Raw genomic sequence first — 17,391 nt, forward strand, 5'->3', positions numbered from 1 at the left:
AGCAAACACGGTCTGGCACGATTGTAGGAAACTGGCTCCCAGAACCGTCTTCGGAGGGTTTTGGGGGGGGTTCCGCTGCCGCTGTAAAGCTGTCAGCGTTTGGGGGGTTTTCTCCGCCTCTGCCGAGTCTGCTGCGCTCCATCACCCCCGGGGGCAGGGCTGGGGCACCTGCTGTCCCCCCCGCGCTGCGTCCCCTGTGCTCGGGCAGCTGGGGCGCGGGGCACGGACACACAGGAGGCGTTTGCTGCCCTTTGAGCCTCACCTAGACTCTTCTCTCCAGTTCCCTGCCCTTTCTTTAGCCCGTGTGGTGGTGATGCAGAGGCTGACCGCATCAGCCGTGGCTTGGCGTGGAAGCACGGGGGGGGAGGGGAGAGAGGGTTCTGGAGTGATTGCTGCTGACGTAGGGTTTCCATTGTATACATTCGTTTGGTAAACAGAAAAGTAGAAATTAGGGCAAACTACAGTGAGAGTGACCCGTGGCTTCCAAAGATTTTCTGTGAGTTAAAGGGAAACTCTTAGTTCCGTTACTTATTTTCAAGACCGCCAACGCACCTGTTTTTTGTTTGCCCTGCTAGGGGTTAGCATGGACACAGGGGATGGTGATCCAGATCTTTCCACGGGGATCTCTGGTGCCTGAATCTTGGTCTCCGTTTCAGTTCATGTCTGGATGTGCTCTGTGGAGTGCGTCCCTGTTACCAGGCCCAGTGAAGGGAGGCTTTTGAAGTTAGCCGTCGGTTTATGGATGAGCTAATACTTGTACCTTAGTGGCTTCAGCTTCTAAAAAGAGGATGCGTGGGGCTCAGGTTCACATGCTTATTCGTAGGGCAGCGTGTGTTAGAGCGTGGGGGGGTGAGTGTGGCAGGGGCAGGAGACAGAAAGGCCATTAGTAAAGTTCCAGTTACTTTGACTAACTTGTCTGATCATAAAATTTGGGGCTGGACGCAGCACAGGAAGGATAATTTGTTTCATTTCACAACTACTCGGGGTGCCGGGTGGGCCAGGCACGGTGCTGAGGCCGCTGGCACGGAGATGCGTCAGCACGTGGTCTCTTTCTTTGAGGGGCTCACAGCTTCATCTGGGGATGAGTGGGAAGAGCGGCGTGTTCCCAGCGCTGCGGGACCACGGGGTGTGGGAGTTGGGAAAGCTTTGTGAAGGAGGCGGGGAAGCTGGACCTGGGTTTGTGAAGCGTGAGTGCGAGGGTGGCAGATAGAGAGCAGGTTGATGGGCGGTCAGTGGTGGGAGAGCACAAGATGCAGTTAGTTGGGTCACAGCCAAGAAGAAGGTCCGTGTGGTGAAGACAAGGTTGATAACCGGACAGGTAGGCCAGCAGGAGGCTGCAGGGGGACTCAGAATCAGGGAGGCTGCCGTTAACCTGTTCCGAGCAGGACGGGGACTCCGGGGGGCGGTGTGGGGAATGGCCGTGCGCAGGCCTGGCGGGAGGCGGGGGGAGGGGAACCGGGTTCCAGGGGCATCTGTGCGACCTTGGGCCACAGTTTGGGGGTTTAAGGTATGGTCGGCGCTGCTGAGACCTGTGTCTTTAAACATCTGCGTGGTACGTGGCTTCATATAGAGTCCTAAGAATTATTTTCCATTATTTTTAAAGACCGCGCATCCTCACGCTGTGATGAACATCGAGAGGTGTCACAGCGCTGGCCCTTCATGTCTGAGGGGGTTTGTCCGAGGAGCCTGGACGGGTTTTGGAAACACGCGACTGAAACTGTTTTGAGCTCTCGAAGTACCCCCCGGGGCCTGGGCTCTTCCGCTGTGGGGTCCCTGCGCTGAAATGATCACTTCGTGTTTGCGTGAACAGAGCCCCCACGCGGCGGTGTTGGGACGCGTCAGGTTCTTAGGCAGCTCTCCTCTGAAGGACTCCAGGGGTCTGCCGGAGCCCACAGACCCCAAAGCCCAAAGTAGGGATCAGATTTATGAATGCGCAAGCCGCAGGAATCCGGGGCGGGGGCAGGGCTGCACCGCGGGGCCAGGGAGAGGTGGAGAAGCCTCGGAATCCGGCCGGACGCCGTGGCCGGGGCTCCAGAGGGGCTGCGGGTGGCTTCACAGCACCCGGGCCGCTCCGAGCAGGACCTTTCCCTCCTTGGCTTGAGGTTCTTTGGAAGTTGCGTAAACAGAAAAGCTCACAGGGGTGAATGTTTTTAGGAGATTTGAGAGAATTTCCAAAGGTTACCATGAGCCCGGCGGACGGGGAGCACATACTGCACACGAGTCGGGATGTTCTCCCTCCGTCTCACTAAATGCCCCTTCCCGGGGCAGCCGTCCTGACAGCAGGTAGCTTCGTGAGCGTTTCCTTGACATTTAAGACCACGTGTAGCTCTTCTGAGCAGTGGAAGTGGTACTGCGACAGATCGTTGTGAGTGGCCCACGTGTGAGACTACGGCTGTGTTTTTCTGTCTTTCAGAACGCCAGTGACCAGTATCTGGGAGAAGTATTCTTTGACACCTCGCTGTGTGTGCACTGCGTCTCCCTCCTGGCTCTCACGTACCGGGGACTGTGCTCGGCGTTTATCAGTGCCGTCTGGGTGGCCTTTCCCTTGCTCACAAAGCTCTGCGTGCACAAAGACTTGAAGCAGCATGGTACGGTATTTCGGGTTTTGATGCAAATGGGAAAATACCTTAAAATGCTTACGACAAGACCTGCAGGGACTGTTTCCTTTTTTTTTTCCCTTTGGTCTTTGGGGGTAGGCTTTCAAGATCATTGCTGTTTGTTTTTTTAAATGTTTAGATCACAGAGATTTTCATCCTGTACCTCATACCCCATGCCATGCTCGCGTTTACGAACACATTAGCTAATGATGTATTACATCCTCTGTTGCATTATTATCTGTGTTTTATTGTCCCTGAATGAAAGCATTCTGTCTCATGTACACTGGTATATAAAATCTGGATCTCACTGTAGAATTTCAGAGATGTGTGTTTTCTTTCTCGTTTTCCCTAGGTGCCCAAGGAAAATTTATTGCCTTTTATCTTTTGGGGATGTTTATTCCTTATCTTTATGCATTGTACCTCATCTGGGCAGTATTCGAGATGTTTACCCCCATCCTCGGGAGGAGTGGTTCGGAAATACCACCTGACGTCGTGTTGGCCTCCATTTTGGCTGGTTGTACCATGATCCTCTCTTCCTATTTTGTAAGGAAAAAACATTTAAATTTTTTTTCTTCTTCATTTTTTATATGTGTGTGACGAGTTTAGCTACAGTAGATTCTGTGAAATAGCGTTGCTTATACTTTATTGAGAAACACCTACACAAGAGAAATGGGGAATGTGTGTGTAGAATGTGGGTTTGGTGGTTAAAAAGATGTGAAATCGGGTGGTTTTGTTTTCTTTTGTTTTTAACCTCCTTGTCCTCCCAAGTCCTCTGGTTATATCTCTTCACAGCTCTCAAACTACCTGAATGTGAATTTGTAGAGTGCATACCAAGTAAGATCTGGTAGAAACTGCTTAGTGGTAGATTTTTATTTATTTTTGTTTGTTTATTTTAAGGATTTTATTTATTTGGGAGAGAGACAGCGAGTGAGCATGAGCTGGGGTGAAGGGGGCAGAGGGAGAAGCAGAGTCCCCGCTGAGCAGGGAGCCCAATGTGGGGCTCGATCCCAGGACCCTGAGATCATGAGCCAAAGGCAGACGCTTAACCGGCTGAGCCACCCAGGCGTGCCAGGTGGTGGATTTTTAGAATGACTCCTAATAGTGTGTTTTCAACTTCCCAATGAGAGGCAAATGTTAATAAATACACGGTAGTTTCATTAGTGCTCTTAGAGCTGGTGGAGGGAGGCTGAATCTGATGAGGCCTTTTCCGTTATCACTTAACTGACTTCCCGGCTGCTAACACTGCAGAGTTCACTGATGGGTCCTGTCTCCTTGGGTGACGGACACTTAGGATGCAGAGTGTCACAGGCCCTGTCATTCTGCTCTGTTGGTGCTCTGCCCTGGTAGGCAGAGTCCTACCTTTGCCATCCCTGTTTCTCCTCCCCGGGATTCTGCAAAGGGAAGACCAGCTCCAATGTTTGAGCACGTTCCAGGCAGAGTTCTGCCCTGGGCATGGTGTCCTCAGACCTGGCCCCTCTCGTGGAGGCCGGTCTCTGTGGTGTGGCTCTTTTCGTTGGAATTCCCGAGAATAAGAAGTGATTACTGCATACCCATAGGTACCAAGATTTGCAGTTAGGGGACTAGATAGAAAAGGCAGTTGTGGGTTTACTCTAGTTCTTTCCTCCACAGAGATGATGCTGAGCCTTTCCACAGTGATACGGTGAAGGGCAGGTCATACGGGGTTGGGATTTAGAGACGGCACGTGAGGGTACCACGTGCGTGCTCAGCAGCACCATGCGAGTCCCTTAAACAGGCAGTGAGCGGCCGTGTGCCCTGGAGAGCGGTTCTTCTGCAGCTCTTGTTTGCGATCGTCTGAGCATTCCAGCCATCTGGCCTTTAATATAATGATTCAGTCCTTACTGCTATTTGCAGCGGTGGGTAGAGAATTCTGAAATGTTCTCTGATGCCTCCAGGGTTTACCTCTTTGGATTTTAATGTTAAGCCTTTAAATTCTCTGTGCAGGTCGCTAAAGGGTTTGGCTGCTGTGAGGGCTGAAGGGGTCCGGGGTTCATCACATGTATTTTAGGTTGTGATCCAGAGTCGGTGGAGTCATGAACTGGGTTCCCCCCCGTCGGTGGGTGAAAGCTGTTAGTGCTCAGCAGCGACGATCCAAATGTGGGGCTTTCAGTTCCGTCCCATGTGCAACGGCACAAGTTAAACCCTGACAACTTCACCGTGGAGACGCAAAATGACCCCCGAGGAGGGGAATCCCGGAAATCATGGAGAGCGGATTGAGGCGTATTGCCTTCTGAATTGTATTTTAGCAGGAAAGCTTCTGGAGAGGGCCTCTTGGAAGACTTCGGCAGCTCGTTTACTTTCCACCAGAAGCCGATGCGGCCGCTCCGCGCCTCGCCTCCCGGGCGGCCTTGGGGCGGCGGCTGAGCAGAGGCAGCGGGTCTCCGCCGCTGGGGGAGCGGAGCCGAGCCGCCCGGCTCCAGAGTGGTTCTTCCAGTGCGCGGGGACTGACTGAGTCCGCTTGCTGGGAAGCAGTTAAGGGCCCGTCTGGTGGCGGGGCAGCCGGTGTCCTGGGGTTGTCCCGATGAAATGAGACTGCTGCTGATGACCGCGGGACACTCGGGAACAAGACCGCCAGCACCCAGGGACGCTGCAGAGACCCTTCTCGTGCTCTCTTCGTTTCATTTCACACGCATTTGGGAACCCAGTGATGGTGACGTCACACTTAGGGCAGAAAGGAGTGGAATCGAAGGTAGCAGCATCCAGACGCATCGTCACTCGGGCCTCCCCCTCCCCCTGTGCCGTGATTGCATCTCGTTCGCCCCGTTACCAGGCCTCCAGGAGACGCGCGGGAGGGGCGGCAGACGAGCCCCGGGGTTTGAGGAGGGAAAGGGGGTGTGGGAGCGTGGCTTAACGCCGAGGCTTTAGGACCGCGTAACGGCCGGGCGTGGGTGGAAGGAACCACGGCCTAGGACAGGCGGGTCTTCTTTTGATATGAGAGACTCCACACTGAGCTGGGCAAGTTCCGTTTTGCTGGAGCTGAGCCCGGCTCGTATGCTGGTGCATGGCCGCCTACGGTCCTTCAGTTCAGAGAGCGCAGCGTGTGGTGGGTTCTGAATGTTTGCCCGATTTCTCTTTTTCATCCCCATTAAAGTCTTCCACGTTCATGCTCTGCTTACCGACCCTGGAGGGTGGGTGATAAGGGGGAGGCGGCACCGGGGAGCTGGTCGTTGGGTCAGTGTGGCTCCTTCCGAAGCCCTGAGGGATCTGTGGGCGCACCCCGTGAGTCACGTGTGTCCCCCACAACTTTGACTTCTGTGATTTCATGGCCACTAAAAAGCTAGTAGAAGCAGGTCTAGGATGTGCTAGATGCCCCTGCCCGAGGGCACATGTGCTGGTAGGCTGTGCTGGCCCTGGTTACTCAGCCCCGAGGGGCCGGCCCACACGTGGCGTCCTGACGGCGCATCCAAGTGCAAGTTCAGGGAAGCCAGCCCCGCGGCACGGTGCCAGAGCGTCAGGAGCGGAACCTGAGGCTCCTCGGGACCGGCTTGCTTACGCTTACACTCTGACCTCCGCTTCCTTAACAGAAGCCTCATGTCATGATGTTTGGCGGATAGATGGCGTCTACCGTACCGTGGTTAACGCGGGGCGTTGGCAGAATCGGAAGTAAAATAAGGTCATGGTTTGACTGGTGCTGGGTCTCCATCCTGGTGTCTCTGCCGACGGAACCGAGAGCCCGTCTCTGTGTCCTTTCCTGTCTCGCCGGCCGGCTGCCTGGCACCAGCAGGGCTCCCGCCCGGGCTGCCAAGACCCGAGGCGGCGCCGGTCTGCTGGGTGCGGTGTGTTCACACCTGCCGGCAGGCGCTCCTCTCCATCGCTCGGTGACGCCCGGTACAGAGCCCGCGGTCACTGGCCTGTTTCTGTGTTCTGTGCTTTAGATTAACTTCATCTACCTTGCCAAGAGCACAAAGAAAACCCTGCTGACTCTAACCTCGGTGTGCGCAGTCACGTTCCTCCTGGTCTGCGGTGGCGCGTTTTTCCCGTACAGCTCTCATCCCGCCAGCCCGAAGCCGAAGAGGGTGTTTCTTCAGGTAAGAGCAGCTTCGTGGGAGGGTCTGGAGGGCAGCGCCTCGTGCGTGCGAGCTTCCCCAGGCGCCAGGAAGGCCAGCGGGCCCGACCTGTCTATTCCCCTGTGCTCAGCTCTCGTGCGTGGGGCAGCGAGGAAAGGCCTGACCACCACGAGGCTTGCTGATCCGCGAGACACGCTTCTCCCAAGGGACTGAACTAGACATGTCAGCTTGTTTTGTCAACTGTTCAAGTTATAAAAATGCCCCTACCTAGAAAAACAAGAGCAAGTATGTGCTGTGGAGTAAAGAGCTTTTAGAAGGACAGACCGTAAAAACGTCTGCAGGCTGAGAAAAAATCTGAATTCCACTGGTAAAATAAAACCGATATTTTAAAATGCTAATAAAAGTGATCTTAGGTAGGGGCGCCTGGGTGGCTCAGTCGGTTAAGCGTCTGCCTTCGGCTCGGGTCATGATCCTGGAGTCCTGGGGTCAAGCCCTGAGTCGGGCTCCCTGCTCGGCGGGAAGCCTGCTTCTCCCTCTGCCGCTCCCCCTGCTTGTGCTCTTTCTCTGTCAAATAAATGCAAAAAATCTTAAAAAAAAAAAGGGGGGGGGATCTTAGGTAGCCTTTGAGGTAGGATGTCATAATGAAAATAATAGTAACTTAGGGACGAGTAACACAGGATTTAGAACTTCCGTGGATTTTAGGTTTTCAGCAAACTTTCTGAAGTTGGCGATATAACGCAGGAGAAAGAACTAAGCTGCCTTATTTCCAGTCATTCTCTTAGAGGCTGCGAAACAGAAAAGCCAACTTCATACGGGGGCGTCTGGTCAGCTCGATCAGTAGGGCACACGACTGTGCGTCTCGGGGTCGTGAGTTTGAGCCCCACACTGGGCGTGGAGCCTACTTTACAAAAAATCTTAAAGGAAAAGGAAGAAAAGCCAAGAGTCATAACTCAGGTAATTATTCGTGGACTTGAATAGTAGGAACACTGGGATGTAAGTTATCAGGGAGGAGATACTGACAAAGGGCCAACTATTCCTTGTTTATAGTCCTGGAGGACACAGCGATAGGCCTTATGTGACAAACTGGACAATTTACAAAACCTTGAGTGAAGAACAGCTCATTTTTAGGAGAGTCAATGTGTTTTCAGTGACTTACTAAATTTTTATAAATTACATTAGTAGTAATTATAAAAAAAGGAAAAACGACATTTTATTTTTAAAAACTCCTGTTCTGATTTGTTTGCGGTTCTCTTCTTCCCCAGTGCCGGGAGTTGGCACACTTTTCCTGAAAAGGGTCAGGTAATAAATACGTGGGGCTCTGCCAGCCACACGGCCTCTGTCACCGCCGTTTTGTGGAGCACGAGCGGCCGCAGCCGGCGTCTCCACGGGTGAGTGTGGCCTGTGCAAGCAGGGTGGTGGCCGTGTGGCCTGCGGGCCCCAGATCCCCGGCCCCTGCCCTGCGCAGTCCTCTCTTCCTGCTGCGCTGGCTGGAGCGTGGTGCCCATGTCTGTCGGCTGGGGGCGAGCGGGGCTGTCTGCCTGCTCGGGGCAGCTTCAGGCCGCCCTGAAAGGGAACAGTGTGTGTGTGTCTCTGTCGTAGATGTATTTGTTTTCAGCCTTCATCTAAACGGAGTTCTAATGTTTGTCTTTTAAATCTGAAATAGGTTTTCAGAAAAGTTTTAATAAAATATAAATACATATATTTGTAAGAAATAATAACACTTTGTGTATCCATCGTCGACTTTAAAGAACCTCAGCAGCGCCCGCTAAGAACCAGCGCCCCCTTCTTGGTCCCCCCTCTTCCCCCCCCCCCCCCCCCCCCCCCCCCCCGGGAAATACAGTCTGGAAGTTTAACTATTACCTTCTCTGGGCCGCGTACGTATGGATCCCTGAACAGGAAGATACGGTTTGCCTCTCTCTAAGCGTGTTACAAAGCCGCACCTAACAGATACTCCTTTGTGACTGGCTGCGTGGGGCCCGCCAGCGTGGGAGAGGCCCCCACGTTGCCTCGCGTCACTGTGTTCAGTGATGGGGTTCACTTGAAGCCCCTCGTCCTGCTGGTGGACATTTGGGTTGTTTGCACCGTTTGCTACCACGGACGGAGCTGAGCCAGCGCTCCCGAACCTTGCCCACGTTTCTCTAAGGTCTCCCTGCAGGAGCGGGATGGCGGGCTTGATGGGTCTGTGCATGTGTAGGTGATGCTAAGCGGCTCCCTGAGGTGGCTGTGCCCGCCCCGCCCCTGCCAGCAGCGTGAGGGGTTCTGTTGCTCCGTAGCCACATCGGTTCCTGGTTTCGTCACATTTACCCACTTCTGTTAATCCGCAGTGGGGATGCGGCTGAAGGGATTCAAGCCGTAGCTTTCTCCTCGGTCTGTTCTTCGCAGCATATGACTAGAACATTTCATGACCTGCACGGACACGTGATGAAACGGGACTCCGGGATATGGATCAATGGGTTTGATTACACGGGCATGTCTCACGTAACGCCTCACATCCCCGAGATCAACGATACCATCCGAGCTCACTGTGAGGAGGACGCACCCCTGTGTGGCTTCCCGTGGTACCTCCCGGTGCACTTCCTGATCAGGTTGGTCCCCTCGTGAGCTGCTGTCGCCGGGGGTGCGTCTGTCTCGAGTCCTGTCACTGTGTGCCTGCCTCACTATTTACGTGGGTAACCCAGACGTCACGTGCCATGCGTGCTGTGTTCTCCGTCACTGCCCGAGTGGGATAAAGCACTCAGAAGCTTACTGTTGCTTTTTCAAATTTAGGAAGTCTGTCCTCTAGAAGCCCGAGCAGTTAGAAAGGCTGGCCCGAGAGAGAGCAGCGAAGCTTTCGCTGCAGACCGTTTCATTTCTGGGACAATTTCGTGGTTTGGTGGGAAAGGGCTGGATAAGAAGGAATAGGATGGGTAGCGGAATCAAGATCACCTAGAATGTTCTTACTTTGGGCAAGGTTTTATTACACATTAATGGGCTTTTAGAGTCATTAGCATGGTTTATTCTGCCCAGCAGAGATTGTTTTCATACCCAGAATGTGAGTCGAATATTCGGACCACTTCCATGAGTCAGAGATAGCTGTCAACTAAAATTAAGCATCCTATATATTGAAGCTACCTTTCCAAATAGGAAAAATTGGTATCTTCCTGCCCCAGAAGTTTCTCCAGGAGATCCTGCTCATTTCAGACTCGTGTCCAAAGAACAGACACCCTGGGATTCTGTGAAGCTGACGTTTGAAGCCGCAGGTAAGTGACAGGACAGGGTTTTCTTCTTTCACTTCCTAACATTCTTAAGTATGTGTTGTTTTCCTTAAATGATAGTGACTAGCGACTTAGGAGGAACTTAGTGTTTCTAAGAGCACTTGAAGCTCATTAAGACTTTTTTAGAGTGGTTTTAGGTTTACAGAAAAATTGAACAGAAAGCAGAGCTCCCCCCCGCCCCACGCTTGCCTTATTATCATCTTGTCTTAGAGTGTGGTGTATTTCCTAAAACGGATGAGCCAGTGCTGATACATTATTAGTAATTGAAGTCCCTGGTTTACATTAAGGCTCAGTTCACTCTTGTGTTGCATAGTTCTGGGGGGTTTTTGGACAAATGTGTGATGTCGTGTCCCCACCGTATCACACACAGTAGATTCTCGGCCCTGAGCCTTCCCTGTGCTCCCCCAATTCATCCCTCCTTCCCACTCCCTCTGGCCAATGCTGACTTTGTTACTGTTTCTACTGTTTCTGCTTTTCCAGAGTATCCTGTAGCTGCAATCATATGATTTGTAGCCCTTCCCACTTAGCATATGCATTTCAGGAGCCTTCATGTCTTAGGGGCTCGAGAGCTCTCTTCTTTTTACTGCTCAGCAGCGATATGGACGTGCCCCAGTTCGGCCGTTCCCCTGCTGAAGGACAGGCTGCTTGGTTGCTTTTGGCAAAGCTGCTGGAAACATTTGTTTGCAGGTTTTTGTCTAGGCATGTTTTTAACTCACCTGGATAAAAACCTAGGCATACGGTTCTAGATTGTGTGGCTGGCCTGTATTTACCTTTGTCCGAAGCCGCCGGGCTCTGCGAGGGCGTCTGCCCCCTGTGCACTCCCGGCTGCACTTGGCGACTCCGGCCCTTCTGACAGCGGTAGGGGTGTCTCCCTTTCCGTGTGCGGTTCCCTCCTGACCCACGGTGTGCAGCATCTTCTCACGGGCTCCTGCCGTGTGTGTCACCCCCGGGGACGTGTCTGTGTATTAACTGGGTGGTGTGATTTCTGTTGTTGAAACTGAAGAGTTCTCTGTGCATGTGGATAGAAGTCCTTTCTATCAGATAAGTGATTTGCAAATATTTTCTCCCAATCTGGTGGTCTTTTCATTCTCTCAAGAGTGTTTTTAGATTTAATGAAGTCCAGTGTAATCAGTTTGTCTTCCATGAGTCATGATTTTGCTGTCGTGTCTAAAAGTCACTGCCAGACCCAGGGTCTCTGGATTTGCTCTGCTGTTACCTTCTACAGTGTAGTGTTTTCTGTTTAGGTCCACGAGAGATCCATTCTGAGTTAATTTTTGTGAAAGGTGTAAAGTCTGAGGGTTGGATTTTTTTTTTTTTGCATGTGGATTTCCAGTTGTCCCACTATCATTTGTTGAAGACTGTCCCGCCTCTGCTGAACAGCTCTGTTGCGTTGTCAGACATCAGTTGGCTGTATTTGTGAGGGTCTATTTCTGGGCTGTCTGTTCCGTTTACTTATTATCTGTTTCTCTGTTTTGTCATTACGGTGCACTCTTGATCGAGTCTTGAAGGTGGGCAGCATCTGTCCTCTCCAACTTTATTCTTCTTCAGAATATTGCGTGTCTTTTTCTTTCCATATATCAATTTGTCACGATCCACAGTAGAACTTCCTGGGATTCTGATTGGAATTTCATTGAAATCTACAGATCACATTGGGTAAATGACATCTTAATATTTTTTCCTATCCGTGACATGGAATGTCTCTCCATTTATTTGTATCTTGTTTTCTTTCATCAGAACTATATTTTGTAGTTTTCCTCGTATAGATTCTGTACAACTTTTGTTAGATTTGTACCTAAGTATTTCATTTTGGGGGATGCTAATGTAAATAGTATTTTTCATTGATGGTATATAGGAAAACAACTGATTTTGTTTATTAACTTGATATCCTGCAACCTTGCCATAATGGTTTATTAGTTCCAGGAGGGTTTTTTTTGTTGATTCTTTGGGATTTCCTACATAGGTGATCATGTCACCTGCAAACAAAGACTTTATTTCTTCCTTCCCAATCTTTTTTATCTTTTATTATCTTTTCTTGTCTTACTGCATTACCTAGGACTTCCAGTACTGTGAAAAAGAGTGCTACAAGGAGTAATAAGAGTGGGGATCGTTGTCTTGTTCTTGGTCTTAGTGGGAAAGCGTCTACATTTTTACCGAGTATCACGTCAGCTGTAGGTTTTCTGTAGATGCTCTTTCTCAGGTTGAGGAAACTCCCCTCTATTTTTAGTTTGCTGAGCTTTGCCTCTGAATGGATGTTGGATTTTGCTTTTCTCTTTCCTGATGTGACCAGGTGATCTTTCTTCATTAGCCTGTTGGTGTGATGGATTACATTAACTGATGTTCAAAGGCTGACCCAATCTTGCATACATGGAATAAATCCCCCCTGGTTGTAGTATGTAATTCTTTTTACACAGTGTTGGATTTGATTTGCTATGCTAATATTATGTTGAGGATTGGTTCTCTTTCTCTGGAGAACTCAACACAGGAAGTTCATTTTTAAGAAGTCCCTGCTACTGTTCACTTTGTACCATTCTTGAGCTTCATGTAAGTAGTCTTCCAGTACGTAATATTCTGGGTCATTAAGCATGTTGTTGGTTCCCCACAAGGAGTCCATGAGAATTCCAGCTTTTCCACATTCTCGCCACTGTTTGCTGTTCTTTTCCATCGAACCATTGCTGTGGGGCATTTAGCAGGAGCTCTTGCTGTTCTCTGGTAGCTAATGATGTGGAGCACTCTTCCAAGTGCTTATTGGAAGATACTCAGTTACCTTGCTTTGTTTCCTTTTCCCTTTTAAAAATTGGACTTACTGACTTGCAGGAGTGCGTATGTTCCAGATCACAGTCCTCTATCAGATATGTATGTATCAGATTCCGAGATTTTCTTGTCCATTCATTTCCTTAATGGGGTCATTTGATGTGTGTAAGTTTTAAATTTTTATGAATTCCAATTTATCAGGTTTTTCTTTAGAATTAGTACTTTGTGTGTCCTCTCTAAAAAAAAAACCTTGTCTACCCAGAGGTCACAAAGACAGACTCATGTTTCCTTCTAGAAGCTTCATAGCTTTAGCTGTTATGTTTAGGCCTATAATATACCTTGAGTTAATTTTTGTGTATGGTGTGAGGTAGAGTCACGGTTCTTTTTTTTCTTTATGGATATCTGGTTGTTCTAGCATCATCTCTTGAAGAGATTTACCTTACCCTATTGAACTGCTTTGGCATCTTTGTCAAAATTATTTGATTGTATATACCTCAGCTTTGCGCACTTTTTTACCGAACTTTCTCTTTCACAAGTAGCTTGCTTGGTTTTTGTATTTTTTGGTGACTGTAGCCATCGTCATATTTACTGTAAAAAGTAAATAATTATATTTATTGTGCTAAGGCATAGCTCATTCAGTTGAACACAGAAGGGACTTGAAAATCTAGTATGGAAAACTGGAGGAGGACACAAGATGGTGGTAGTGAGATCATAAAATTTGGTAGTTAACCAAGGGAATGAAGCACTTACAGGGAATTAAGTGCCTCAGCTGATGCTTTCAAAGGCGGATACTTTTGTTTTCTCTAGGCTTTTAAAATCTAATTGGAAATAAGTTTATTTTGCACCAGCCACTTTTCTTGTTCATGCCAATAATTATTTCTGATTTTTATTTAATCACCAGCTTATAAAAAGGGAGCACAGGAAAAGCCAAACCTTTCTCTATCCTTTATGCACAATTTGGAGAATTCCAGTAAAATTCAGGTTCCTGGCAGGCAAGTTACACATCTACTGCCCTGTGTTTTGTGATTATAAATGTCATGAAATCAGAAAAAAAAAAATATTTGACCGTATACATGTGGGTCTGTTTGTGTACCTGTGTACCTGTTACCACATTTTATAATTTTTTTCAGGATTTTCCTTGCTATTTTTGCATCTTTGTTTTTCCATATGAACTTTAGTATTATAACTCTGACATAAAACTTATTTCTTATTGGTATTTTGGGGAGTGTCACAATTTATAAATTAAGGAGAGCTGACATAATATTGTCACCCTATCCAAGAACTGGGAATGTCGGCTTTTCATGTGTTCACATCTACTTTTGTGTCTTTCAGGAGTGTTAATAAGATTTTCCTAATCTAGTTTTTGTTGTTATTATAATTGGGGTTTTCTCTACTGTTACGTTTTCTTAACTGGTTATATTTTGTATGTGTACATTTTGTATGTCAATTTTGTATCTTGCTACCTCACTGAATCTTTTACTTTGTGAGTGAATCATTGCTTCTCTAGAGTTCCCCAGGTATACTAGGAATTGCCAATCCTTAAATGGCCAGAGATAGTAAATACTTTGGGCTTTGCTGTATGTCCCTATTGTGGATTTTTTATTAACTGCTTTTTTTTTTAAGATTTTATTTATTTGAGAGAGAATGAATGAGCAAGCACGACTGGGGGGAGGGGCAGAAGCAGACACAGGGCTCGATCCCAGGACCCTGGGATCATGACCTGAGCTGAAGGCAGACGCTTAACCAACTGAGTCACCCAGGCGTCCCTTAACTGCTTTTTAAACACGTAAAAACCATTCTTAGCCTGAGAGCCTTACAAAAACAGACCTCAAGTCTAGCTTGTTGACTATTGTGTATCGTCTGCAAATACAGTCTTTCTTCTTTACCCGTCCTTAGGCCTGTAATTGGTGTGTTAGTGGTTGGTGTTGCTCGTATGGTGTGGACGTGGTGAGTGGGCGTCCTTGCTTTACGTAGAGCACAGATGTCTAGGGTTTCCAGCGTGTGAGAGGCGAGCCTTAGGCAAGCATTTATCAGCAGTCATGTCTTGAATGTTTTTATAAGGAATGGGTTTTAATTTTGGGAAAGTCTACTTTCAGCATCTGTAAAGATAATCCTAGGATTTTTCTTCCTTGGGTCTTTTGATACGGTGTTTTCCACTAGGCCATGGCTTGTTATTTTCTTTGCGTGATGTTGGATTTAATACTCATGAGTAATATTGGTCCATGTTTATTTTTTTGGGTACTCTTTAATCAGATTTAGGTATGTGTTACACATTATAAATGTATAAACATCATGAAAATGGTTAACTTGTCCTTCGTTTCGAATGCCTTGGAACAGTTTTGGAAGGATTTAATGATCTGGTTGAAAAGTTGGCTTACATTGCTCTCTGAAACCATCTGGTCATGGTCCTTTTTTTGCAGGGGTAGTTTAACTTGTTCTTGGGAAATTGGTCTGCTTAAGATTTGTATCTCTGTTTACAGTTTGAGTAATCTATTTTCCTTAAAAAGTATCCATTTCATCTGGTTTCCAAATTTAATAGTATAGAGGTCTGCAGAGTAGTCACGTGATTTTAAACATTTCTTCTGTTTACTTTTCTTATTCTTTTTGTATACTTGTGTTTTCTTTACTCCACTCCCCTTCCCCTGCCTCTTTCTTAGCCAGGTTAGCTAGTAGTTGTTAATTTTAAAAAAGAACAGATTTTTTTCACTAAGTTACAGCAGTTTAGTTCTATTCTCATTCTTTTGTTGATTTCTGCTTTTTGCTTTATCTGTAACATTTCCTTGTTTTTTGTTCTCTTTGTTGTACTTCTTAAATTTTGATTTAAATTTCATTTAAATAGATGAAAAAACATTTATTACAATGGATTTTCCTCTTATCGCTGCTTTTACATGTACCCGATAGTTTAATATGTAATATTTTCATTGTTTACAAAAAATTTTTGTAATTTTTGTTCAGATTTCTTCTTTAACCCAAGTCTTTTATAAATTTATTTTTAAGGATTTATTTATTTGAGAGAGTATGCCCCAGGGGCGGGAGGGAGAGGCATAGAGAGAATCCCAAGCACACACCCTGCTGAGCAGGAAGCCCGAAACAGACTTGGTCCCACGACCCACGAGAGCACGACCTGAGCGGAAGCCAACAGTCAGACGCTGAACCGACTGAGCCACCCTGAGTCTTTTAAGTAGATTTTTAAATTTCTAGGTAGGAGGCCATTTTGTTTTATTGGTAATTTTAAGTTTTACCAAATTACGATCAGTGTTACTTATATTTCAATTTTATAGAACCGGTATTTCCTTTAAAAGCTCATATTTTATGAATGTTTTGTGCCCACTGTACATGCCTGATAATGCAGAATTTGTCTTCTAAAGTTGGATATATATATCCATATGATCTACTTCACGGATCATTTGTTTTGGTCTTTTTATATCCTTTTTGTTCAACTGATGTTTTGTAGGACAGTGGACTGTCACAGTCTCTTACCTGTGTCTGGCTGCATGTGTATCTTTTTGCATCTCCTGTGGTTTTGCTTCATCAAGCACTTGCTGTCAGTCACCTGATGCAGAGAATTCACAATTTCATATCACTGTCAAAGCTTTTAGTATTAAAAAGTGTCTTTTTACATGTAATGCTTTTGTCTTGAATCCTGGGTTTTTTTTCCTGAGATCAAAGAGGTCTTTTTTTCTAAAAGATTTTATTTGAGAGCGAGCATGTGCAGTGGGGAGGGGTAGAGAGAGGAGCAGGGAGCCCGATGTGGGACTCGATCCCAGGACCCTGGGATCATGACCTGAGCCGAAGGCAGACGCTTAACCCACTGAGCCACCCAGGCGCCCCAAAAGAGATCTTTTTTAAAAACTGTGTCCACTTCATTCATACGGTTATTTTTACCCTTTCTGAATCTCTCTTAAGTATATTTCTTGAATACAGTAGATGATTGGATCTGGCTTTTTAAGCCAAGTTGAAATTTTTTCTCTTTCTAGTTGATTAGGTCTATTCACATTTATTTTTATTTTGGTCTCCACTTTGTGCTTTATTTGCTATATTCCTTTGTTAAAGAACAGGTTCTCTTTGCTCTTTAAACTAAAAAGAATATTTTCTGGCATTTAGGAAAGTTTTTTTGTTTTGACCACATTTCATGTAACCCTTTACTGTCTGTTTTTAGTGGCCTTAACCCTGTGAGTCTCTACAGCTCTCTTCCTCGCTGCCTCTCCGTGTTGACTGCATTATATCTTGGGCTTCCACCCTTACTGGACCACTGCCCTGGTAACGTGTTTGGGTCTATTAAAATCCTATCTATTCTTTTGCTACAGTTCTTGGAGTTACCTCTTGGCTAGATGAAGCTTATTCCCTAGATTTCTGAAGGATTCACGTGCGCTAGGTCCTTGTAGGTTTCAACGACAGGTTTCCTCATTGTAAATTCTGTGCCTTTTCTGCTGGAGCTCGTTACTTCCCCCGGCTGATGCCACGGGGTGGAGGTGCAAACCAGACCCTCTGGTAGGTCTGTAGTGAGTATGTGGAAGGTGACATGAGGCATGTCCTTCAGAGGCTGGTTTGGTGGCGCATTAACTGCTTAGAAGATGAACTCCTCCTCTTACCTTACAGGACCGAGCCACATGTCCTTCTACGTTCGAGCCCACGAAGGGTCAACGCTCTCTCAGTGGTCTCTCGGCAGTGGCAGCCCGGTCACAAGTAAAGGAGGGGACTACTTCGTATTTTACTCCCGTGGGCTCCAGGCCTCTGCATGGCGGTTCTGGATAGAAGTGCAGG

The 17,391-nt window shown here is 47.5% G+C and overlaps 1 protein-coding gene across 1 annotated transcript in view; it reads left to right on the top strand.

The window, feature by feature from the left end:
* The window catches only part of ERMP1 (endoplasmic reticulum metallopeptidase 1), a 41,919-nt gene that overhangs the window by 20,691 nt on the left and 3,837 nt on the right, over positions 1-17,391 (top strand). The window contains exons 9-14 of the mRNA XM_032427467.1: positions 2,414-2,588; positions 2,950-3,140; positions 6,491-6,643; positions 9,005-9,207; positions 9,746-9,861; positions 17,227-17,390. Coding sequence (XP_032283358.1) covers positions 2,414-2,588; positions 2,950-3,140; positions 6,491-6,643; positions 9,005-9,207; positions 9,746-9,861; positions 17,227-17,390 — 1,002 coding nt within the window. The remainder of the gene's footprint in view (positions 1-2,413; positions 2,589-2,949; positions 3,141-6,490; positions 6,644-9,004; positions 9,208-9,745; positions 9,862-17,226; position 17,391) is intronic.

Source organism: Phoca vitulina, unplaced genomic scaffold (assembly GCF_004348235.1).
Source record: "Phoca vitulina isolate PV1807 unplaced genomic scaffold, GSC_HSeal_1.0 scaffold37, whole genome shotgun sequence".
Classification (NCBI taxonomy): domain Eukaryota; kingdom Metazoa; phylum Chordata; class Mammalia; order Carnivora; family Phocidae; genus Phoca; species Phoca vitulina.